Raw genomic sequence first — 20,109 nt, forward strand, 5'->3', positions numbered from 1 at the left:
TTTCAACATTTCTACATTCAGATCTCTGTTGTGGGGAAGACAAAGATTCCATATCAGATCATGAAAGTACAGAAGCCCTTTGAGGAAAGTATAAAAAACGAATTTAGTTTTCTCTATCTGATCTAAAATGTCTTCTCTCCTGTGTTTATGACTTGAGAACAGCTGAAAAGGTTTTGCCAGGATTTTATATATATACATATATAAAAAAAATGTTATACATGTTTTTGCTGTGTTTGTTTGTTTGTGTTTGTTGTTGTAATACTCATTACTGCCACAAGAGGCTGCAGTGCACCACTGCCCCCGTGTTCTCACAAAAACATTCAGGATTTCTTCCGGGTGAGTATAAATTTCTCCATGAACTTAAACTCAAGGGACATATATTGTGTGTTGCGTGTCATTTTCGTAGACAAAAAAACAAAAATTAATGAACCTAGAAGGATTACCCGGGCAAAACCTTTTTTTAACCTGTATTTAAGTCATGAACACGGGAGATAAAAACAATTTAGATCAGACTTGGATCACCTACATTTAGTTTTCTCACTTCCCTCTCAGGGATTCCGTATAAAAAGAGTTATGTACATTAAAATACATGTCTATGTAGGAATTACGTTAATATGTGCTAAAGCCCTTTGCTATACACATTCTAGACTAACATCCCTTTATAGATAGCAGGGTCTGAGGAGTATATGAGCTACAATATAATACACTATACACATTATTCAGCTGGTTTTTGACCGCTGTCCCGCTCTCAGTGTTCTCTACACAGGCTGCTGGAGTGCCGCTGGTCCAGCAGGAGGCGGTCTTGATTAGCAGGAGATGAAGAGGGTGCTCAGAGACCGCTGGCTCTGTGTTCGCTCCAAAGGTCCACTAGCGGACAGGATCTCGCAGGCGGCCAGTTCGTGATAGAGAGCGTTGAGCACCTCCAGAATGTGGGCTTTCCCTGTGCAAAACAGAAAAACAGAACAGATGTGTGGGAATCGTGTTACGGACGACCCCGGCGAGAAATTGTATTCAATCCGAAGCCCAGAGTGACTGTAAATGTTCATTATCGCATTTCACAGGACTCGGTATTGATTTTATTGGGCGTGCCCGCTCTACTAACCGTGTTGCGGGTCGCTGCAGGACCCCAAAGTGCTGAGCAAGATTTTCCCGAGGGACCGCCGCGAGACGTTCTGAAACGAGAGACGGAGAGAGAGCTGTTCTCAGACGACCCGCCAGGCCATTAACGGGTTCACTTTAACGGGCAATCTGCGTCTTGCAACCACAGAGGCTCTCGCACACATGTTCAGCAACTGAAATCAGGCCTATAATCAATCCCAGTGGGGTTAGGACACAAGAGAGTGGACCAAAAAAAGAGAAAAGCCATGTTATTCATATGGCAGGTAAGACATCTGTTGGCAAAGTGGACTTCATTAAATGTCCACGTGGAGGTTTGTGCTCAAACTACTACTTGTATTCGCTTTTCTTTTCTGTGTCTGACCGGGAAAAAGAATCCCGGTGCAGCGTGGGTGGCTTTTCTCTCAACTGCCAACCCGACAAAATTATTTTCATTACTTTGAGTTTCAGGTGCACTTCCCATGGGGTCGAAACAGGATGTTTCACTGTGCTAAAACAAATAAAAATCAAAACAATATGTTAGGGCCGTAAAAATGGTAAAAACTACAACATGTTAACACAAAGCCTCGGTCGTCAGCAGCTTTGACTCCAACAACCTGCTGGTGTCAGAATTGACCTCGTCAGACTCAACAGTGCCGTTTAAAAGCGACTGACCAGGTCCCTGAGCTGCTGCAGGAGCTGCAGGATGTCCGCCAGCTTCTCCTCCACCAGCGACAGGCGAACCCTCTCCGTCTCCAGCATCTGCAGCTCCACCTGAAGCAGCTCCGTCTCCTCTGCCTTCTGCTGCAGCTCCTGCACCAGAGAGTCCTTCATCTGGAAGACACACGCACACACACACACACACACACACACACACGCATACACCGTCATACCAAAGTGCGGTAACCTCCCTCAGCCTGGCATACAGGGTCGGGTCTCCTCTTGTGGTTCATCTTAATGTTAAAAAAAAGTTTTACAAAGCAATAACAATTTTTATGAATGAATCTATTGTACTGAACTGGTTTTTCATTTTATAAATGGAGAACCTCCTGTCTCAACCACTTGATACCAGTTTTTAATTAGATACAGTAGAAATGACATTCCTATCCCACTATAAAGTGTCACGCATATCTCGTGAACCGTTAATGCGATCTGCTTCATAATTGGCGGGTGTATTGCTCAGGACCAAAGAGAGGGCAGTATACAATATGATGGCCGTTCAATAAACTTTAAATAAATAAGTGGACTCCGGGCAGAGTTGAGCGTGTCGTCTGTGGCGGGCCTTCACAGGCTCACTGACTACACTTGTGCTTCTGGATGCTGGATGTATTAATGTTACAACCACATGAGATGTGGGCGTAGTCATCGTGTCGTCACCCATTGGTTTGTTGACTGATGTTTTGAAGCCTCAAGTTCGTCAGTTTGGTCGTCGCCATCTTGGATTACAGCCATTGCCATCTTGACTTTTTGCAACAGAAATTCCTACTTCCGAGGTGGAAGTAGAATTAAGAGGAGTGACGTAGAGACCTGTCAATCAAGGTAGCCCCGCCCGAAAGCATACTCTACTTTATGGTCTATTTGACTCTAACAACCAACAAAACCTTGAAATACTCTTTTAATCATCTGAAAAGCTGGATATATATATATATAAATATTATATATATATATTTAAAATAAAACTCTGGTCAGAAAAATAAATTTTAAAGGAGTGATGGACTGATGTTATTAGTTATTTTTCTTATTGTCACCAAAAACCAACACTGTGTTAGTTTCCTGAAGAAACACAAGATATATTCTCAGGATGTACATAAATTGACAATCTTACGAGCAGCTGGATGTGTCAACCTCGTAAATTTCACATTATTTTCCCGTGGGCCTGCTTAACATCTTAATACAATATAAATATACCGTAAACGTTTGTCAAATTTTGAGGGCGAGAGTGAGTCTTTTATTGCAATGTACGTTTTTTCTGCTAAAAAGGTTGGAAATCCCTGCGGTGCACCTTTACGTCATGGCGTACTGAAGGACAAAGGTCTCACCCTGCACATCCTGCGCATAAACAAAGCCTCACAGTCGTGACTTTGTTTAGCTTTGACTTTTCCTCTCGGAGCGCTGAGACGTTCTGGGAACACATTACGTCACGACTCCCCTTCTGCCCGTCTTCCTGTGTTGTGAAAATACTACTCGGCTGTAACGGGAGGGCTTTAATTTATGATAAGTGTCATACGGGACGAGGGGGTGGGGAGTGTTTCTGCGGTTCAACTCCAGTGAGAAATAGCTGCAACCCCACATACACACACACACGCATGCGTGCGCATACACAGTCTCCCGCACACACACACACACACACCACTGGAGGCTCTGGTTCCGGACGTTTGGTTAGGTGGGAGCTGCAGGATCATGTCACAGGCTGTGGTTTGGCCTTTGAAGCCCTCTACTTTCATAACAAGCTTCTCCGGCCCTCTCTAATCTAGTTTAACGCCACGCTGCCGCGGCCACAGAGTGACGCAGGACGCTGCCCAGAGAGAACAGTTTCATGTAAACGCATCTAGCGGACCCGTGGCAGAAGACGGCGTGAGCCGCCCACCCGGGTGTGATGGGAGGTCACACTGCAAAAACAGCCCTTCTAGAAAGAAGCAAAACATTCTTATATTCAATCAAATCATCCTATATCAAAGCAAAAAAAACTTACCCCATTGGCAGAGTTTTTTGCTTGACAAGATTTCTTAAAATAAGCCAAAAATCAAGAAAAAGTAAGGCATACTTTCCTAAAATTAGATATTTTTTCTAATCGAAACATGCTTGACAAGATTAATATTCTTTTTTTGGGCAAATATGACTTATTTTCTTAATACAAGGCTTTTTTTACTTTCTTGAAATTCCTTTTTTGCAGTGCAGTGGTGGTTGGTACCTGGTCCATGTCCATCTCCGCCTGGCTCTCCTTCAGCTCCAGCTGCTTATGCAACCGGGCCACCCTCTCCAGGAGCTCCACCACAGCGCTGCAGCTCTCCTCGCTCCTCGAGCTCCCATAACTGGACATCAGTTTCTTGAACGCCTTGTCGTCGCACCTGATCAACAACACAGGGCAACATTTTCAGCATGCTAACACAAGCAAACACAATCCCTCCTACATGTTCCAGATGTTTTCCAAGTGTGTTTGGAAACAATGCTCAAAAACTAAATTCCTGTATTGGAAGCCTATAGGGCACATCAAAATGATATTGAAAACTTGAAAATGAAAATGGTATTTTCCACATATGCATGTGTTATTTGAGTTAACTGAAGACCCCTCCTTGATGAGGGGATGGACCGATTGCATTTTCATTTTGACACCAAAAGTGCACGCCATCATGTAAATGTAAATGCATGAGACTGGGAGAGCTGTTTTTACGTATTACATTTGATCTTTGTTCACTGTACAGCAGGTTAAGTCTTGCAAAATGAAATGGCAAATGCTGTTTTCATTTTAAATTTGACTTGTTTGCATACATGGAAATGAGGTTGCGTTGTTTATGTTGCATTAAAATGTTCAAATAGATATCAATGTTTGAATATTGTCCATTGAAAATCAAAAGTCAAACAGATGTTGATGGAACGCCCACTTTGTGCTGCATTTTTTGCATTTACATTTTTACTCAAATTACACATGGTAGATTATAATGCTTTTGTAGAACTGCACAAGTTTACATTATCATTTTAAGAGAGTCCCATATGGACTCTCACATAAAAACAGCGTGTATATATATATATATATATATATATATATATATATATATATATATATATATATATATATTGTCTGATAGGAATGTGCAGTACCTTTCCCCGCAGCAGGAAAGCCTCGTCAAGATCCTCTTCACCTCGTCCACCTGCCGCTGCTGATCGTCGGTCCACTTATCGTCCTCCTCGTCGGACGCCGCCTGGCCCTCCACCGAACGAAACAGCTGCTCCTCCACTAGACGACCACAACACGCCATCTTGGTTAATGCAATCACTATCATCATAGAGGGCCGAATAGCCAGAGGTGGGGGGGTTGAGACTCGAGCTGAAACATTTCATCGGTTAGTCGATTGAAGGAAACATTTTCTGCAACTATTTTGGTGGCCGATTAATTGTTTTCAGGCAAAAACACCATCCGATCTGTGGCTCCATCGTGAGGATGTCTTGTTTCTCTGCGTTTCATATCATGAACAACTGAACATCTGAAGACTGTTGGTTCGACCATAACAAGCAGTAAGATGTCACATTGGGCTCAGAGTTACTTTTTACACTTACACTACAATTTCTACATGTGTTTTATAGAACAAATAATACATTAAATGAGTTGAAGCCCTATAAAACAAACGCTTTGCATAGGGAGACTGGTTCCTATATGGATGAGTAACTCTCTTCATCAACAGTCCAGCAGAGAGACTTTGGACTTTCACGAGTGGCGTGTCTTACTTTTATCCGGCGTCGTCACAGCACGCCCCGTCGGAGAGCATCGGTCGTGCTGGGACTCCGAGCAGCATCTCTGGCCCGGCCTGCTGCCGACGCCGGGCTGCTGCTGCTCCGCCCCGGTGCTTCCTGGGAGTTGCAGTTTCGACACCTCTGACCTGAACAGAGAATAAGCACCGCGAGTTAAATACAGCGGTCTGACTACATGCTCTCTGCGCGTGATCCGGCACGCGGGACCAGGGGCTGAACCTGCCTGTCGAAATTTTGCACGGACGCGGTTTCAAACCATTTGCCGGCCTCAAAGGGAACATATCAAGTAACTCAAGGCGGCGTGTATTAAGCCACATCTACAACCGCCATGATACTTTTATAGAGTTCTGTGATGTTGGACGCCAAATATGGGTGGGGTAATTGAAGCCAGACATGGCATCTTTAAGGTTTTTTTTACAGTAAAAGTGGGTCAGTGGTAGAAAGGCGCTGTTGCTGCGCAGGAGTTCGCTTGAAAGATGTGACACCGGATGGAACAAAAGACATGTCCAAGCACATGAACAGCTTCCTATACGCTTGTTTAATCTGCAGATGAAAAGACTTTTGTTCTGTACGTCATGTTTTCCCTCGTGTCAAAGGCACGTTCAAACATTTGTCATTTAAGAAAGAAAAAAAAAGGAAGAAAAAGAAAGACGGAGGGCTGCAGTTTGTGCGGATCAATCTTTCTGTGATGGTTTGAGTTTTCTAGGTTTCGCCTGCCGTCTGCTCTTTTGTGTTGGGGGGAAATCCGATAGGGGGCCTTCGTAAATCACAGAATAAGTGTTTCCAGATGATGATGTCTTGCCGAAAAAAGAAAAAAAAAAGGTTTTCAACAGCCTGACTGAGAGAAAGAAAGAAGAAAAAAGTCACAGAGCACTCATGCTTATATCCTGTTGGCTTGAGGCAGACTATATGCCGTAAGACAACATTACACTCTGCCTCCGTGTTCTACTTTTGGGTTCCTTGGCGCATAAAGTGGGGTGAAAACGAGTGACTTCACTGAAGGTCAATAATCGCGGCATGACTTCAGGCAATCAATCAGAATAGTCGTGTTTAAGCTAGTGGGGGCCACGGTGGAGGAAAAAGGAGGAGGGGGGGCGGTTCACGAGGGCCGGCAGCTGCAGCCGGACAGACACGGAGTTGGTGCACGGACGAGAACGCGCGCACAAAGCTTTGCTGGTTGCCGCGGAGATGCTCGGACTCTGGAATGAAGTGGAGGAGGATCTTTCTCTAAAGCAGGCATTGGTGTGACCAATTGCACTTTAACTGACGATAGTTGGTGGGAGGCTGCAGCCGGTGTCCAGTGAACACTGTAGCAAGGCCATTGACATGCATAGATGTTAAAAAAAAGTAAAGTAAAAGTGTGTTTTGAGAGACAAAGCAAACACACTCCATTTTAAAGCTATAGCGCAAAAGAATTACCTCCAAGCTGTCACATGGAAACTAGCTCTGAATGGTTTCGGACTGCGCCTGAGATTCAGGCCATCTGACAGCGATGACGGGCCGTTTGGTGATCGTGCCGAGCATTGGGAATTCCTACTGGATGAACGCAGACACCTGAAAGTATTCCAGGCAGACAACCCGGATCGGGGTCGGGCTGCGGAGATGCAGCAGACGAAGGCGTAGTTTGATGTATTTCAGCCGCAGAGCTCACCAATGTACCGAATACAAAAAGCAGCATTTGGTGGGTTTGACCCGCCAAAATGAAAATATCTACTCATCGACTTACTTTGCTGGGAGAGAGAGAGTAAAATACTCTGCGGACTTCATAGTGTGTTGTGAGTGTAAATGTGAGCGAGGATATATTGATAGAAACTCAACTCAAGTTAAATTTTATCCCAGAATTTATCTTTGTGGTGTAAGTTCCCAATATCCTCACATTTTGTCAAAGAAAACAACTTAAAGTGGTGTCGACCAAATGATATGATGAAACACATCAATGCTGGTGTTAATATTTCTTACAAAATGTATAAAAAAATGTATAAAACTCAAAACTTTCCTGTTTTAAATCAGCCCCTGACATAGAGTTGACCTGTTGGGACTTATCTGGGTCAATTTTGTTCTAAATGTATGCAGCGGTCTCACTGGTGGTGAAGTGACTATTCACACATTAGCTGCACTAATAAACAGGTGACATTATAACGTGTCACTCATAGTGACGAACCCACGCCCCAGAATTTTCGCATGATTTGCAGTTCCCGTCGGCTCCATTGAGTGTTTTAGCTTCTTTCCGCTCACTGTTTGTTTTTGGCTTCCTACTTTATTGTTTGGTTCAGGCTCTCGTTAACCGTGTTTCCAGCAGCAGCGGGCAGCTGTTTGCGGTGAAAAATCTCTGACTGTGCACTACCTGCCCAGCACCAAATGGCAGACGGACTAAGTAAGCCACTATCTAGTGGAGCATTTAGGTACAAGTGTACTCCAAACCCCGAAGGGCTTTGTATGACATTTGACAGCTTCGGGCTCCCTCACGACACCATTGGGCCCACTTCAACTATTTTCCCATTGACTTACATTTGGAAAGAGATGTCTGTAAATCAGAGAATTCTTTTGGGTGGTGAATCCAAGTTCTCCTGCCTCCATTCATGTGAATGAGCCGGTGACGGAGTGCGCTTACAGCACTCTATGAAGATCGCCGGAGGATCCAGGTAACGTTACACTCGGCAGTCAAACCTTTTTTTGGATTCACGCGCCGCGGAGAAACATTTGTGGGAATGAACAGGGCCCTGCGTCCATCGCTGTATCTAGTTGTCTTTACACATCTATGGACATTTCCCCCTCGGGGTTTGGCAGATAGCAAAACAAAGGGCAGAAGGAGAGTGAATATTGCACAAAAACCTTTAAGGTGGACAGAAACATGAACAAATGAATGCAAATGTTGCTCTAAGCTTTTAACCTCTCTTAGCTCATTGTTTTGGTTGAACGGCAGTTTTACAATAAGAAGCAGTCACTCTCATGACTCACATTTTGTATTCTGAAATAAGGTATACTATGTGGTTAACACAAGCGTAAGAGACTTTAACGTTTCGTTCTACGACATTAAATACGTCAGTAAATGTCTGAAAGAAGGCGGTTGCTAACAAGTAGCTAAGTGACACCGCTAAACATCATCGTGCCAAACACCGGTCCGCCATTAGCTTAGTGTTGGTGGCGTGAAGTCATGTGACCGTGGTGTAGTTTGTTCATAGCCTAACGTTAGCTTTTTACTTCTGGCCTAAAAAGTAGTATACTTTATAAGGTGGACATCAGAGGCCTGAGTCTCTGTCAGTTCATTGTGGAGTTATTCTATCCCCAAGTGGCGCTGCTTTAAACATTAAAACTTGGAAAGGAATGACACGAAAAAATAAACTAAACAACTCCTAAAGGTCATTAGTCAGGCGGACAATCAAGGGAGAATGTAGCGGTAATCATACTTTGTCGTTTTCGAGGAAGTAGTGGAGCAGACAGATAAATCAATTTAACACTTCCTTCTCCCCCCCCTCTTTGATCAGAGTCCTGTATCTGGATATATCTGGAGCCATTCATATGAGACTTGGAAAAGAGAATTTCAAAATAACACATTCTGAATGGAATACTTATTAAAGGAAAATGCAAGAATGTCTGCTACTTTCTCTGTAATACATGTACAGTATATGATACATTATACTTCACAGCGAAGGAAAAAGATATGTTATCATTCTTAGATTAGTATCGTAGTCATTTAAGCGCAGAGAAATCCCCCTCGTGGTATAGTAAATATATGTATGTGGCCTAATCTTTACTACATCCCACAAGAACACACACAGGAGTAAACTTTTATTGTTCTATGTCAGGGCATTTCTAATTAATAGGATCCTGTATTCTGCCCTATTAGCAGAAGTCTAAAGCTGTTCTTCTGGCCTCTGGGGGGTGCGGGGTAGACCAGCTGTTTGTTGTTAGAGCCGGGACACCCAGAGTCCTCCCTGTGTTTATCACAGTGCGCCGCTGAAGTGGACTTTCCATCAACACACCCCTACTCCCCCCCGCCCGGGCGAGCGGTTTACAAACGAGGTTCAGGCTGTACCTGAGCTTGAACTTGAAGTTCAGTGCTCGTCGGGTGCCCTGGGGTCAGGTTTGCTCAAGCTGACAGATATTAATCCACTTGGGTCACCTACAATGAGAGCGGTTTCCGGGATACAAATGAGGCGCCTTCAGGGACGTGGTGATTACTTAGCACTAGCTGAGGACTTATTCCCCCCCAAAAAGACAATGGCTGTAACATTTACAGAGAGGGGTGAAGCTTTTCCTATGAGACCAAAGTGCAAAGACCCCCTCCAAAAAAATTCAGAGAAACAAGAGTTTGAAAAGTAGAGGGAGCGAAGTCCAACGAGCGTGGGTGGCATGAGTTTCATAAGATATTTTGTGTGTGATGTATTTCTGCTGATGTCAGCATACCTCCAAACCAGAGGGAGGGCAAGCGGGGCAGCGGCTCAAATGTGAAAATGAGCCCACTTCTTGGCAGCGTGAGGTTCTTGAACCCTGTTCAAGAACAGCAAGGCAGTAGGATACCGCGGGTCCCAGACATCCCTCGAGTGTGTCCTTCTGCACATTTATTTCAGAAAGGGTAGGAATTCCGCGGCAGCACCTGCTTCCACACATTGCAGCAGCCCTTGCGCGGAGGCAGATAAGCGGTCCGCAAGAGCCTCCCTCTACCCCTCCGCTCTCGGACGCCCCGCAGGGAGCATGAAAAGGCCGGGAGATTATGCCTCCCCTGGGGCCGGCCTTCAGAGGGACAGGGGCTAGAGGTATAGAGGGAAGAAGTCTGCCGGCATGCCGATAAAAAAAAGAAAAAGTAGAGGTTTAAACTTGCACACTTAGGAGACATGTGCTTGGCTCTCTAGAAATCCCAGGACTATAAATAGAGACACCTGGGATGGAGACGATAATAAAACTGAAGACAATCTGGAACGCCAAAGTTCATTTTAATAAGTTTGCGTCTCCACTTTAGATTGTTCGGAGCACACACAAAAAAAAGAGAAGAAGATGGAAAGCTGAATGAAGCCATTCCTCTCTTGCGGGCCTCACAAAAACATGTCCGTCATTTCATGAACAAACAGTCGAGTGTTTGCTCCTTCCTCCAGATGGTAGGCTTTCCTCCCCCTCGTTTCTTTTTTGTTCCTAACCGCTGTGCTCCCCATTGTCTCATCCTTCTGGCCCACAGAGCGATACAGGCTACAGTGACTGTGATTTAGACTCCATTTGCCTTTTAGAGTAGAATGTAAAATGACACTTTTAGATTAATCTCACTATGAAAAGACTTTAATGTGCTGATCTACTCCTGTCAGAGTCCCAGCCCTTGCTCTGTTCTGGCGTACAATCCAAAGAAATCACAGACGTGTTATGCAACAACACCCACGTATCTTCAGTTTCATACCGATGACCACATTTTCCTCCTGATTTTCAACCGATTTCTGCTGGGATGTTGATGGAGAATTGAAAAGGGGGTTTTTCTAGGGGAGAAAATTGTACCACCAAATTATAATATAATAAAATAGGAAATCAAATCACATTTTGGAACATTCTTACAGTGAATATGAAGCTAAAGCCAGGAACTGGTTAGCTAACATAGCTTAACATAGCACAAAGACTGGAAACGGGGGAACAGTATAGCCTAGCTCTGTGCAAAAGCAACAAAATCTAAATTTCCCGCACCTATAAATGAACATATGTAACCACTACCTGTCAATTGTACACTTAATTATCTTGTTCTGATTGAACAAACAAGATATAAAGTGTTAACTAGCAGCTTTAGAGTTGCTGGTAAACCATTCCAGTCGTCTCAGCTAAGCTAGCAGCTTTTACCATACAGACATGAGAGTGGAATCAATCTTCTCATTTAACTCTTGGCAACAAAGAAAATCTGTGTAATTCCTCAAATATCAAACTTTTCATTTAAAGAAGGGGTCTCCAACAAGAAGCTCGCAAGCTAACAATAGCTAGCTAGCCGTTTCCAAGTAGCTCGCTAAAGGTTCAAAGAATATGTTAATTTGAAAACAAAAAGTATCTTTGTAAAGCTTTCTAAAGTCCCAGACTTCCCGCCGCCTTCCGACACAGGCGATGTTCGCAGACTAGCAAGTGCACATTAGATTCGACAATAATGGCAAAAAAATGGTGATGCCATTAAATGGCAAAAAATATACTTTTTTCATAAGGGATTAGGGATGGGCACTAATATAATATGATAATATATAAAATCTTATCATGATGTACTGACATATCTTGATAGACAATTACGTCGTCTAAATTGATAATAACAAGAACATGAGCCCACTTCTTGGCAGCGTGAGGTTACAGCAAAGGCAGCAGAATGCCGCGTGTCCCAGACATCCTGAGTGTGTCCTTCTCACATTATTTTAGAAAGGGTAGGAATGCCGCGGCGGCACCTGCACATTGCCGCAGCTCTTGCGCGGAGGCAGATAAGCGGTCCGCAAGAGCCTCCCTCTACCCCTCCGCTCTCGGACTCCTTGCAGGGAGCATGAAAAGGCCGGAAGATTATTGCGGTGTAGTCGGAAACAGATATAACGTGGAGCGCTACCTCACCAATGTCCACAGCAATTTTTCATGTGATGGTAAAGGGCGAAAAACAACACTTAAAAGTTAACCGTCTCTTTTTTTACCAAACTGATGAAGAAGGTCGACGAGAAAGTTTACTTTATAAGTTCCAGAAGAAGAATATTCTCAGTGGTGCACCGATATAAAATGGGTGGCTAACGCGTTCTAATATAATAAGGATGAATAAGCATTGTCAATCCTCATCTTTATTATCACTGAGTGGAATCCACAGGATCGTAGCAGTGCCAGCTCTCACCCACCCCCAGCACTATAACTCTGTATCTCTGCGATCCAGCAGCATTCGAGTTAATCCCATTACTTGTCACAGCAGTTTAGAAATAAGCCGCAGGGATAAAGTTACGGTCAATCATTTCAACAGACCCCTTGACACGCTACTGCATCTCCAACAGGGGTTCTTGCACCATTTTTAAGTCAAATTCAAGACCTTGACAAATATAATTTAAGACACAAAATGGTGGAAATAATTAGTTTGATAAAAGACAGAGAACATTTATTGAGTCCTAGTTTGGAACAAAACGTTTCCTTTCTTTTTAGTAAAACTTTTCCATTCAATCAAATTCACCGGTTGAAGGCGTACTAATTAGCATAATAATGCAAGTCCTCAAAACATCCGGGTTGGGGAACATAGCGCCGAAGATGCTGTCCTAATGCGACTTGATTTAATGGGGCATGCTGAGTGTTTGAATAACAAACATCACCTCAGCCCTGTGTGTGTCTGACAGTGACACATCATTGCTCAACTCCGACTGTTAAGAAGTTGTGGTGGAGTCAGAGAAAGTTTCGGTGTGTTACATGCAAACGACGCAGACATTAGTTTGCTCGCTGCTACTTTGTAGATTTTGTGCGGTATGTTCCCTGACATACAAATCTTTCGGGATAAAAAAATGACAGTTTACTTAATTTGGCTGAAACCATTCGTAGTTGCACTTGCATCTCCCCATCTCGGCAGCAACGACGACGGAGGATAACGAAAAGATGACACACAGCCAGATGGCAACATCTGTAGCTAGCTAACGTTAACATAACGTAAACCTCATATTAATGGCAGAGTCTCTCGTTGTCTCGTATCAAGTGAGACAACTTCAAAAAGTGGTCAAAAAGCTCAGAAAATGAGATCCGTGCCTGTCAATTTTCGAGACCTTGAACAGTTGATTTTCCCACTTGATGCAAACCGTACCAGAGAACACTTGAACTGTACTTGAGACTGACTTTTTCAAGTGGACCCAGGCGCGGATTGACCAACAGTACCTAGTACAGTACACCGATTTTTATACTAAACAAAACTGACCTGGACTTTTGGGTCAATAGCTCACGTCCTCTGATATGAAAGCCACAAAAATAAGAGTCACAAAAGTTTTAAGCAATATGTGAAGGAGTGAAACTGGCACCTTCCCCTCTAGCCCTCGGATGAGACGCAACTGAGCAAGCATTGAGGCTTTCAGGGGGGAATATTCATGGGCTTGGTTGCTAAGATCCACATATGACGGGGGTGCCTGTGTGGTATTGTTCCTTCAGGAGTAGAGTGAAAGAAGTGAGCGGAGAGATTGATGAGAACGGTCAGTCCGTTGAGGTTCTCACTCAATGGAGCGCTCTCTTGACAAGTCAGGGTCTTTGTGGCGTTGAATTATTTGCCATTAGGATATCAATGGAAGGGCAGTGAAAAGACTTTGGAACGCAGTCTGCATAGATTAGCGAAGTTTAGGGATATAAGAACGGTATTGTGGTTGAGAAATGTGTTACTTAGAATCACTTAAAGACAGGTAGTAGAGAGGACTTTACTCATATTGGTCTGGTTGTATGTGACTGTGTCTTAAGAGTCTATAGTATATGTTACAACTATTAGAGACATCTGCTACCTAAGGCAGCCAGACCTGCAGATTATATGGTCAGAGCAGGGACAACAGATGCAGAGATAAACATTCAAACCAATGGCTTTGTACTTTTAAAAGTCCAATTACACCCTTACTTGCACCAAAATGAATAGTTCCTAACAGTAGCGGAGCTCAGGCGGGACCGGCCCGCCACACACGATGCCTGTTAAATAGACTCAAACGCAACAAGTCTGAAAGTACACCACATCAAGCCTTTATAAGTTGCATGGTGGAGCTTTCCAGGCGTGAGGCCAGAAGTAAACAAAAGTAATTTTACTCTAGGAGGGATTATTATTCATAATGGCTCATTCTGGCCACAAAGGCCAAAACAAGCTCTTCTTTCTCATGACATGATGAACAGACAGACACTTGTTTTGCTCATTGTTTTTACAGCTTATGGGACCTAATGAATAGGTAAAAAAAAGGGCCTTGTCTAGTCTATGTCTTCTCTCTGTGACGTTGAGGAATTCTGAGGCCATAAATTGTAGTTTGCATCGTTCCCAGAAAACATAACCAGGACATACCATCATCACATTAATAAATATATATAAATTGAACACAAATTTGAGAAATTATTGTTATTAAAATAATTTGTTTAAAAAGGTTCTAGTCTTTCATCCTACTTTTTGTTAAATAGTAAACATATATAATTCCCAAATGCCTTTTTGCAAAAGTCTGATTTAACTGTTTTCATATTGTTATTTTTTCTCAATTAATACCATAACATTGATATTCTATAACATTTTAATGTCGCTTTTCATAATATCACTTTTTATTTCATAATATCACCTTTCATGACGGTAGTGTTGTCACCGCCCCCTCACCTTTCAGGAAATCCCATGTCCCTACTTCTTACGCTAGCTAGCTCAACAACTATGTTCTCAATTAGCCAGTTAGCTCCTGTGAACTAGAGCAGCACTAATGTTGTGACCTCACACGTCAGTTTGTGGACTGCCGTTTTGAAGCCTTCAGTTGAGTTCGACATTTTGGCTGTCGCCATCTTGGCTTTTTGCATCCAGTGAGCAGAAGTGATCATATTTGGACTGCTGGAGAGTGACATAGACGCCGTATACTGCTCTGGTAGAGATAGCGACTTGTCAATCAAAAGGTAGCCCTGCATACCCTGCTTTATGGTCTATTTGACCTTAAATGGACCATAATTTACTAAATGAACATCATGCTGTATTGAAGAAGACGTGAAACTACAGATTGAGACCATAAACTCAAGTTTACAATGTTTACTGAGGGAATAAATCATTATCTCATAAACTTCCAAACAATCAGACTTCTTTTTGCAACCGGAGGAGTCGTCCCCTGATGGTCAGTAGAGAGATTGCAGGTTTTAAGACACTTCCGAATTGGCTTTCCTCGACAGAACCGGAAGCTGCTGCCTGGCCGTAACATAAATCTCCTCAGAAATTCATGGTGTTGATCGTGTTTAAAAAAATGTAAAGAAATGCTACATGTGTGACAGTGTTCCCGAGGTTCTCACCTGTAGTAGAGGAGCTCTGATTCCAGCTGGAGGACGTGCCTCTGCAGCGTCGGCACATGGTTGGCCTTGGCCTCCAGTTCCTTCACCTTTCCCAGGCCGCTGAGCAGCGCCTGCCTGGCCTCCTCCACCTTCCTCCTCATGCCCACCTGCTCCCTCTTCAAGGCTCGGTTGCAGTCCTCCAGGGCGGCCACGGTCTCCTTCGAGGTCCACAGCTCCTGCTCCAGCCTCTCGTTACACAGCATGGCCTCCTCTACCTGCAGGTCTCTGGAGCTCCGCAGCAGCTCTATCTCGTGGATGATGCTCTGCAGGCTCTTCAGGTTGTTTAAACTCTCTTGTTTCTGGTGGGCAGCGAGGCAGCCCTCCTCTGGTTTATGCTTGGAGTGGCTTTTCCATAGTCCTACCTGAAAAAAGAAGTGCAACAGGTGTCAAGGGGACCAGATCAAGACGTTCCCTAAAACCAAATTGCACCTGCTTAGTCAAATACCTGTGTAACTAACATCTCTATTGATAGAGCACTTGTTAAGAACAACATTTGGGTTACCAGTTTGTGAAAAACATACATCTTGTTGCTGGTCTTAATAAACTTCTGCAGTTATAAATGTTAATAAATAATCAATAAACGGTCATTTTTTGGTACTGCTTTCTGTAAAAGCACATTTTATTTTGTTGGTTAAGACAAGATAATCCTTTATTAGTCCTGCATGAGGGGAAAATGTACAGGATTTACAGCAGCAGAAGGTATAGTGCACACTTGTACAAGATCAAAACAAGTAATATAAATAAGCAATAAAAAACAGCAAGGAATCCACAATAACTGAATTATTACAGTCAGAACTGCTGTTTTTGCACAGTGTATTTATATTACACAGGTTATAAGTGCTAAGCTTAAGTTAAGTTGTAACTAATGCTTTGTTTATGTTAATAAATAATGAATTGATGCCCTATCGATCAGTGAGCCATTCATAAGAGCAATATTTGGGTCGTCGGGCTGCGGAAAAGGTCTTTTGCCGTTTGGTCGTCCTTAATTAAATAACTAATGAAAGGATTATGATTATGTTTTTTCACTTCAAGCCATCGAGTCTGCCGTTATAAACGTGAGAATCGCTCATTAGAAACGGTTCAGCATGTTTGCAAGGAATCTGACTTGGTGATTGGTGCGCAACAATACACCCATAAAGACGTCATTAAAAATAAAAATGTACAATAGAACATAATCAACAAACAGAAAAAATGTCAGGAGTTAGGAGTTATGGCTTATTAATACGCGGGTTGCCAGGTTGTGTCAAATACCTGTAACTGTGTCCACCTTCGTCTAGGACGAAGTGGCTTCGTCTCCTTTAGTTCTACACTCCTCCTACCTGAGCCAACATTTATCAACCACTTATTGACATTTACACCGGCAGACCTGATGGATTATGAAAGACTTGTGGACATGTTTAATCACTTTTGGAAACGTGGGTATACTTGCAATTTGCAAAAAGGGTTTAAACAGTAACTTGTCAATTATGGCCCCAATAATGGTTATAAGTCATGAACTAATGCTGTATAGACATACACATTTTGACCAATGGATTTCCACTTTAAACCAAATTTCCAAACATTTTGTGAAATCTCGGTATACATGAAAAAGTGAGAAAGTGTAGCATTTAGACTAACAATGAGAATCCGAAAGCATACAGAATACCTTAAATGACACAAATGAATGAGACACTAGTTTGATTATAAGAATAAACATGTATAGACATACTCAGTGTATGCCTGCTTATATTTTGAGCGTCTTTCATTTAAAGGCATATGAATTATTCATATTCATTATTCATTCAGCGTAAATGAACGTCATGAACACATGAATATAACACATTTCTATGACTTTTCCAAAACTTTTGGGATTTTATTTTTTTCAAGGACTTTTCCAGGCCTGGAAATAACCATTTTAACATTGTCCAGGTTTTCCATGACCGTAAGAACCCTGTATAGATGTATAGATCATTTCTAAGGATATTGGTGGCAGTGTGTGTTGTATTGTCTGCAGGAATCCAGACTGGGAGAAGTGGGAGCCCTAGCCTAGAACATCACCCCTGTTCCCCGATGCAACACTTGCTATTGTCCCCGATGGCTAAAATGATATTTTTTAATGATACATGATGACAAAACTTGAGCTTTGAACTTTGTCGTGTGAGTTCAGCCGCCTCGTGCTCCTCACCTGCAGAGCCAAACAGCGGGCGTCGCTGCTCTGAAGTGCGGCGCGCATGTCCTCGATGAGCTCGCGCAAACTTGCGTTCTCGTCCTCCAGCTTCGCTACCCGGTCCTCGGCCTCCTCCAGCGCCACTATCTCCTCGTAGCACTCCTTGGTGCAGGACCCGAGCCTGCAGCCGGAGGCGTGCCGCCCACCACCACCATCAGCCCCCGCGGCGGAGGCAGCGGCGGCGGAGCAGGAGTCGCCGCTCGCGCGCTTCTCCCGCCGCCTCAGAGGGCTCCGCAGGCGGATCTGAGTCTCTATGTGCTCGCTGTCCTTCCCCACCAGCAGCCGGCCGTTCTCGTACTGCCGCCCCGCCTTGGTGCTGAAATACCCGCACAGCTTGGCGTGGAAGTGTCTGAAGGTGAGCTCGCCGGGCAGGTTGTCCAGGACGCCGGTGCACTCCGTGTCCTCCGAGTCTTTGTTCAGTCCCAGGACGTCACACAAGATGTTGAAATCCTCGACGGGGATTTTCCCCCCGCCTTGATAGTCCATGTGATGAAAGATCTCCTGGAGGTACTGGTCCAAGCCGGTAGCCAGAACTATGATCTCGTTCTCCACCCCCCGGTCCAGTCCGTAATGGTACGCCAGAGTGCTGACCACCCATTGTGTCCTGCGCGCCGGTCGGCTGTACGGATCAATGGAGTCTACTGCGTCCATCATTCCCATCGAGAAACACCATATTTCCTCAAACTCAACTCGGTTACTGTGTTTCTTCTAGCGCCGTCCCGCGCGCGCGTGTTCGTGTTAGTGTGTGCGTGCGTGCGTGTGTGTGTGTGTGTGTGCGTGTGTGTGTGTGTGTGTTCGTGTTCATCCTCTCGGGCAGAAGTTCGACAGCGGAGTGGCGCAACTGAAACGAGGCGTGTGCTAAGAAACGAAGTAGTTTGAATTTAGCCCCCCCTCCAAAAAAAGAAGAAGAAAAAAACCCAAAAGGGGGTCCCAACCAGGAGTCGGTACACTCACACACAGCCCCACTGTAACGGGCTCGTACCGCCGGTGTAATTGCCACCAGCTGCGTAAACTTTTGTCATTCGCTTTGGGTCAGACCTTGTTAAGTTGTAAGATGCCCAGGAGACTAATACGCTGTGGAGCAGAGCTATTCTGTCTTTTTTAGCTGAGGAATTTTAACTGCGTGTTCTTTTACTCGGGTCTAAAAACTCATACTGGGCTTTATTTGTATTTATTTCTTGCACCTTGCTTTATGTCTAATGGCCTAAAAATGCATGAGCTCGTTGTATGCAATTTTTTTTCTGAACTCAATATGCTCATCTGCAGCTGCACCAGTGGAGTAGGAAGTAGAGCCTACACACAGATCTTTTAGTGAAAGTATTGCTAGAGTAGAAATAGTCTACTCTAGCAACAAGTAAACGTGAACATCTTATTGCAAAAGCATCACAATATGCATAATGTACAAAAGTAAGGTCATCATTATGCAGAATAGCCCATTTCAGAATTATACATATATTCATGCTTTCATGTGTTCATCACTTTGATCTTGCAGCTAGTAACAGTGGAGCCCATTTAATTACTTTACTGGGTAGTTTAATTTTTTTTCATCATAACGTTGTATCTAATCTAAATCTAAATCTGCAAAGTAACTGAAGTTATCAAATACTGTAGTGGGAGTTCAAAGGTACAATGTTTCCCTTCTGAGCTGTAGTGGAATATACACAAGATAAAATGGAAATACTCAAGTAAAGTAGAAGCCCCAGAGACTGGTAGGTTGAACAGAATCTTTTCGTGGTGTGAGCTTGGTGGAATTGAGAAATGGGGGCACTTTTTGTTTTACTCTCCTATCTACAAGGACTTAAGGGACGTATACTCATGGATTTCTTTCGGCTGGATTGAAAACTTAAATTGTGCTTCAGGAAAGGAACCTTTTTTTTTGGAGCAGATACTTTTTTTTGCCAGGCCTGGGAGAGAAGGCAGAAAGTTTTTGTTTCAGATCGAGCGGTGAAGTATTCATTTTGTAATTGAATGAAATGTACTGAAAATACAGTAGTGGGCCGTCGGGGCCAGCTAAGCCTTCTCTGCTGGCCTAAACAGAATCACAAAGTTATAGCTATTTTATAATTTAATTGTTTTCCACAAATACACTACACTCCCTATTAGCTTATTTTCTCATTGCACAGCTCCTGTCTTCCTCTGTTGCTCTGCTTCCAGCCTGCAGCGCTGTTTCCAGTTCAGCTTTTTTTAAGGAGAGCTCTTATCCAATCTAATTTCACCTCTATGTCTTTATGGAAGAAGAGAGGCCCGAGGCCTTCTAGCTGGCCTTTGCAGATTAAAGTACATGGGGACGTTGTCGTGATTGTCATAGTCTTCAGCCAATGAGATCTATAGTTTGACATGCTGGGCGTATTCTT

General features: G+C 43.6%; 1 protein-coding gene across 1 annotated transcript; it reads right to left on the reverse strand.

Moving 5' to 3' along the window:
* Positions 1 to 806: 806 nt before the first annotated feature.
* efcc1 (EF-hand and coiled-coil domain containing 1) lies at positions 807 to 18,409 on the reverse strand (the record flags this gene model as incomplete). Its single annotated transcript, XM_079218697.1, has 8 exons — positions 807 to 940; positions 1,103 to 1,172; positions 1,771 to 1,929; positions 4,007 to 4,163; positions 4,915 to 5,050; positions 5,539 to 5,690; positions 15,511 to 15,911; positions 17,714 to 18,409. The coding sequence occupies 8 exons, from the start codon at positions 18,407 to 18,409 to the stop codon at positions 807 to 809; spliced, it is 1,905 nt and encodes a 634-aa protein (XP_079074823.1).
* Positions 18,410 to 20,109: the final 1,700 nt, after the last annotated feature.

Source organism: Taurulus bubalis (assembly GCF_910589615.1).
Source record: "Taurulus bubalis genome assembly, chromosome: 5".
In the NCBI taxonomy this organism is placed as follows: domain Eukaryota; kingdom Metazoa; phylum Chordata; class Actinopteri; order Perciformes; family Cottidae; genus Taurulus; species Taurulus bubalis.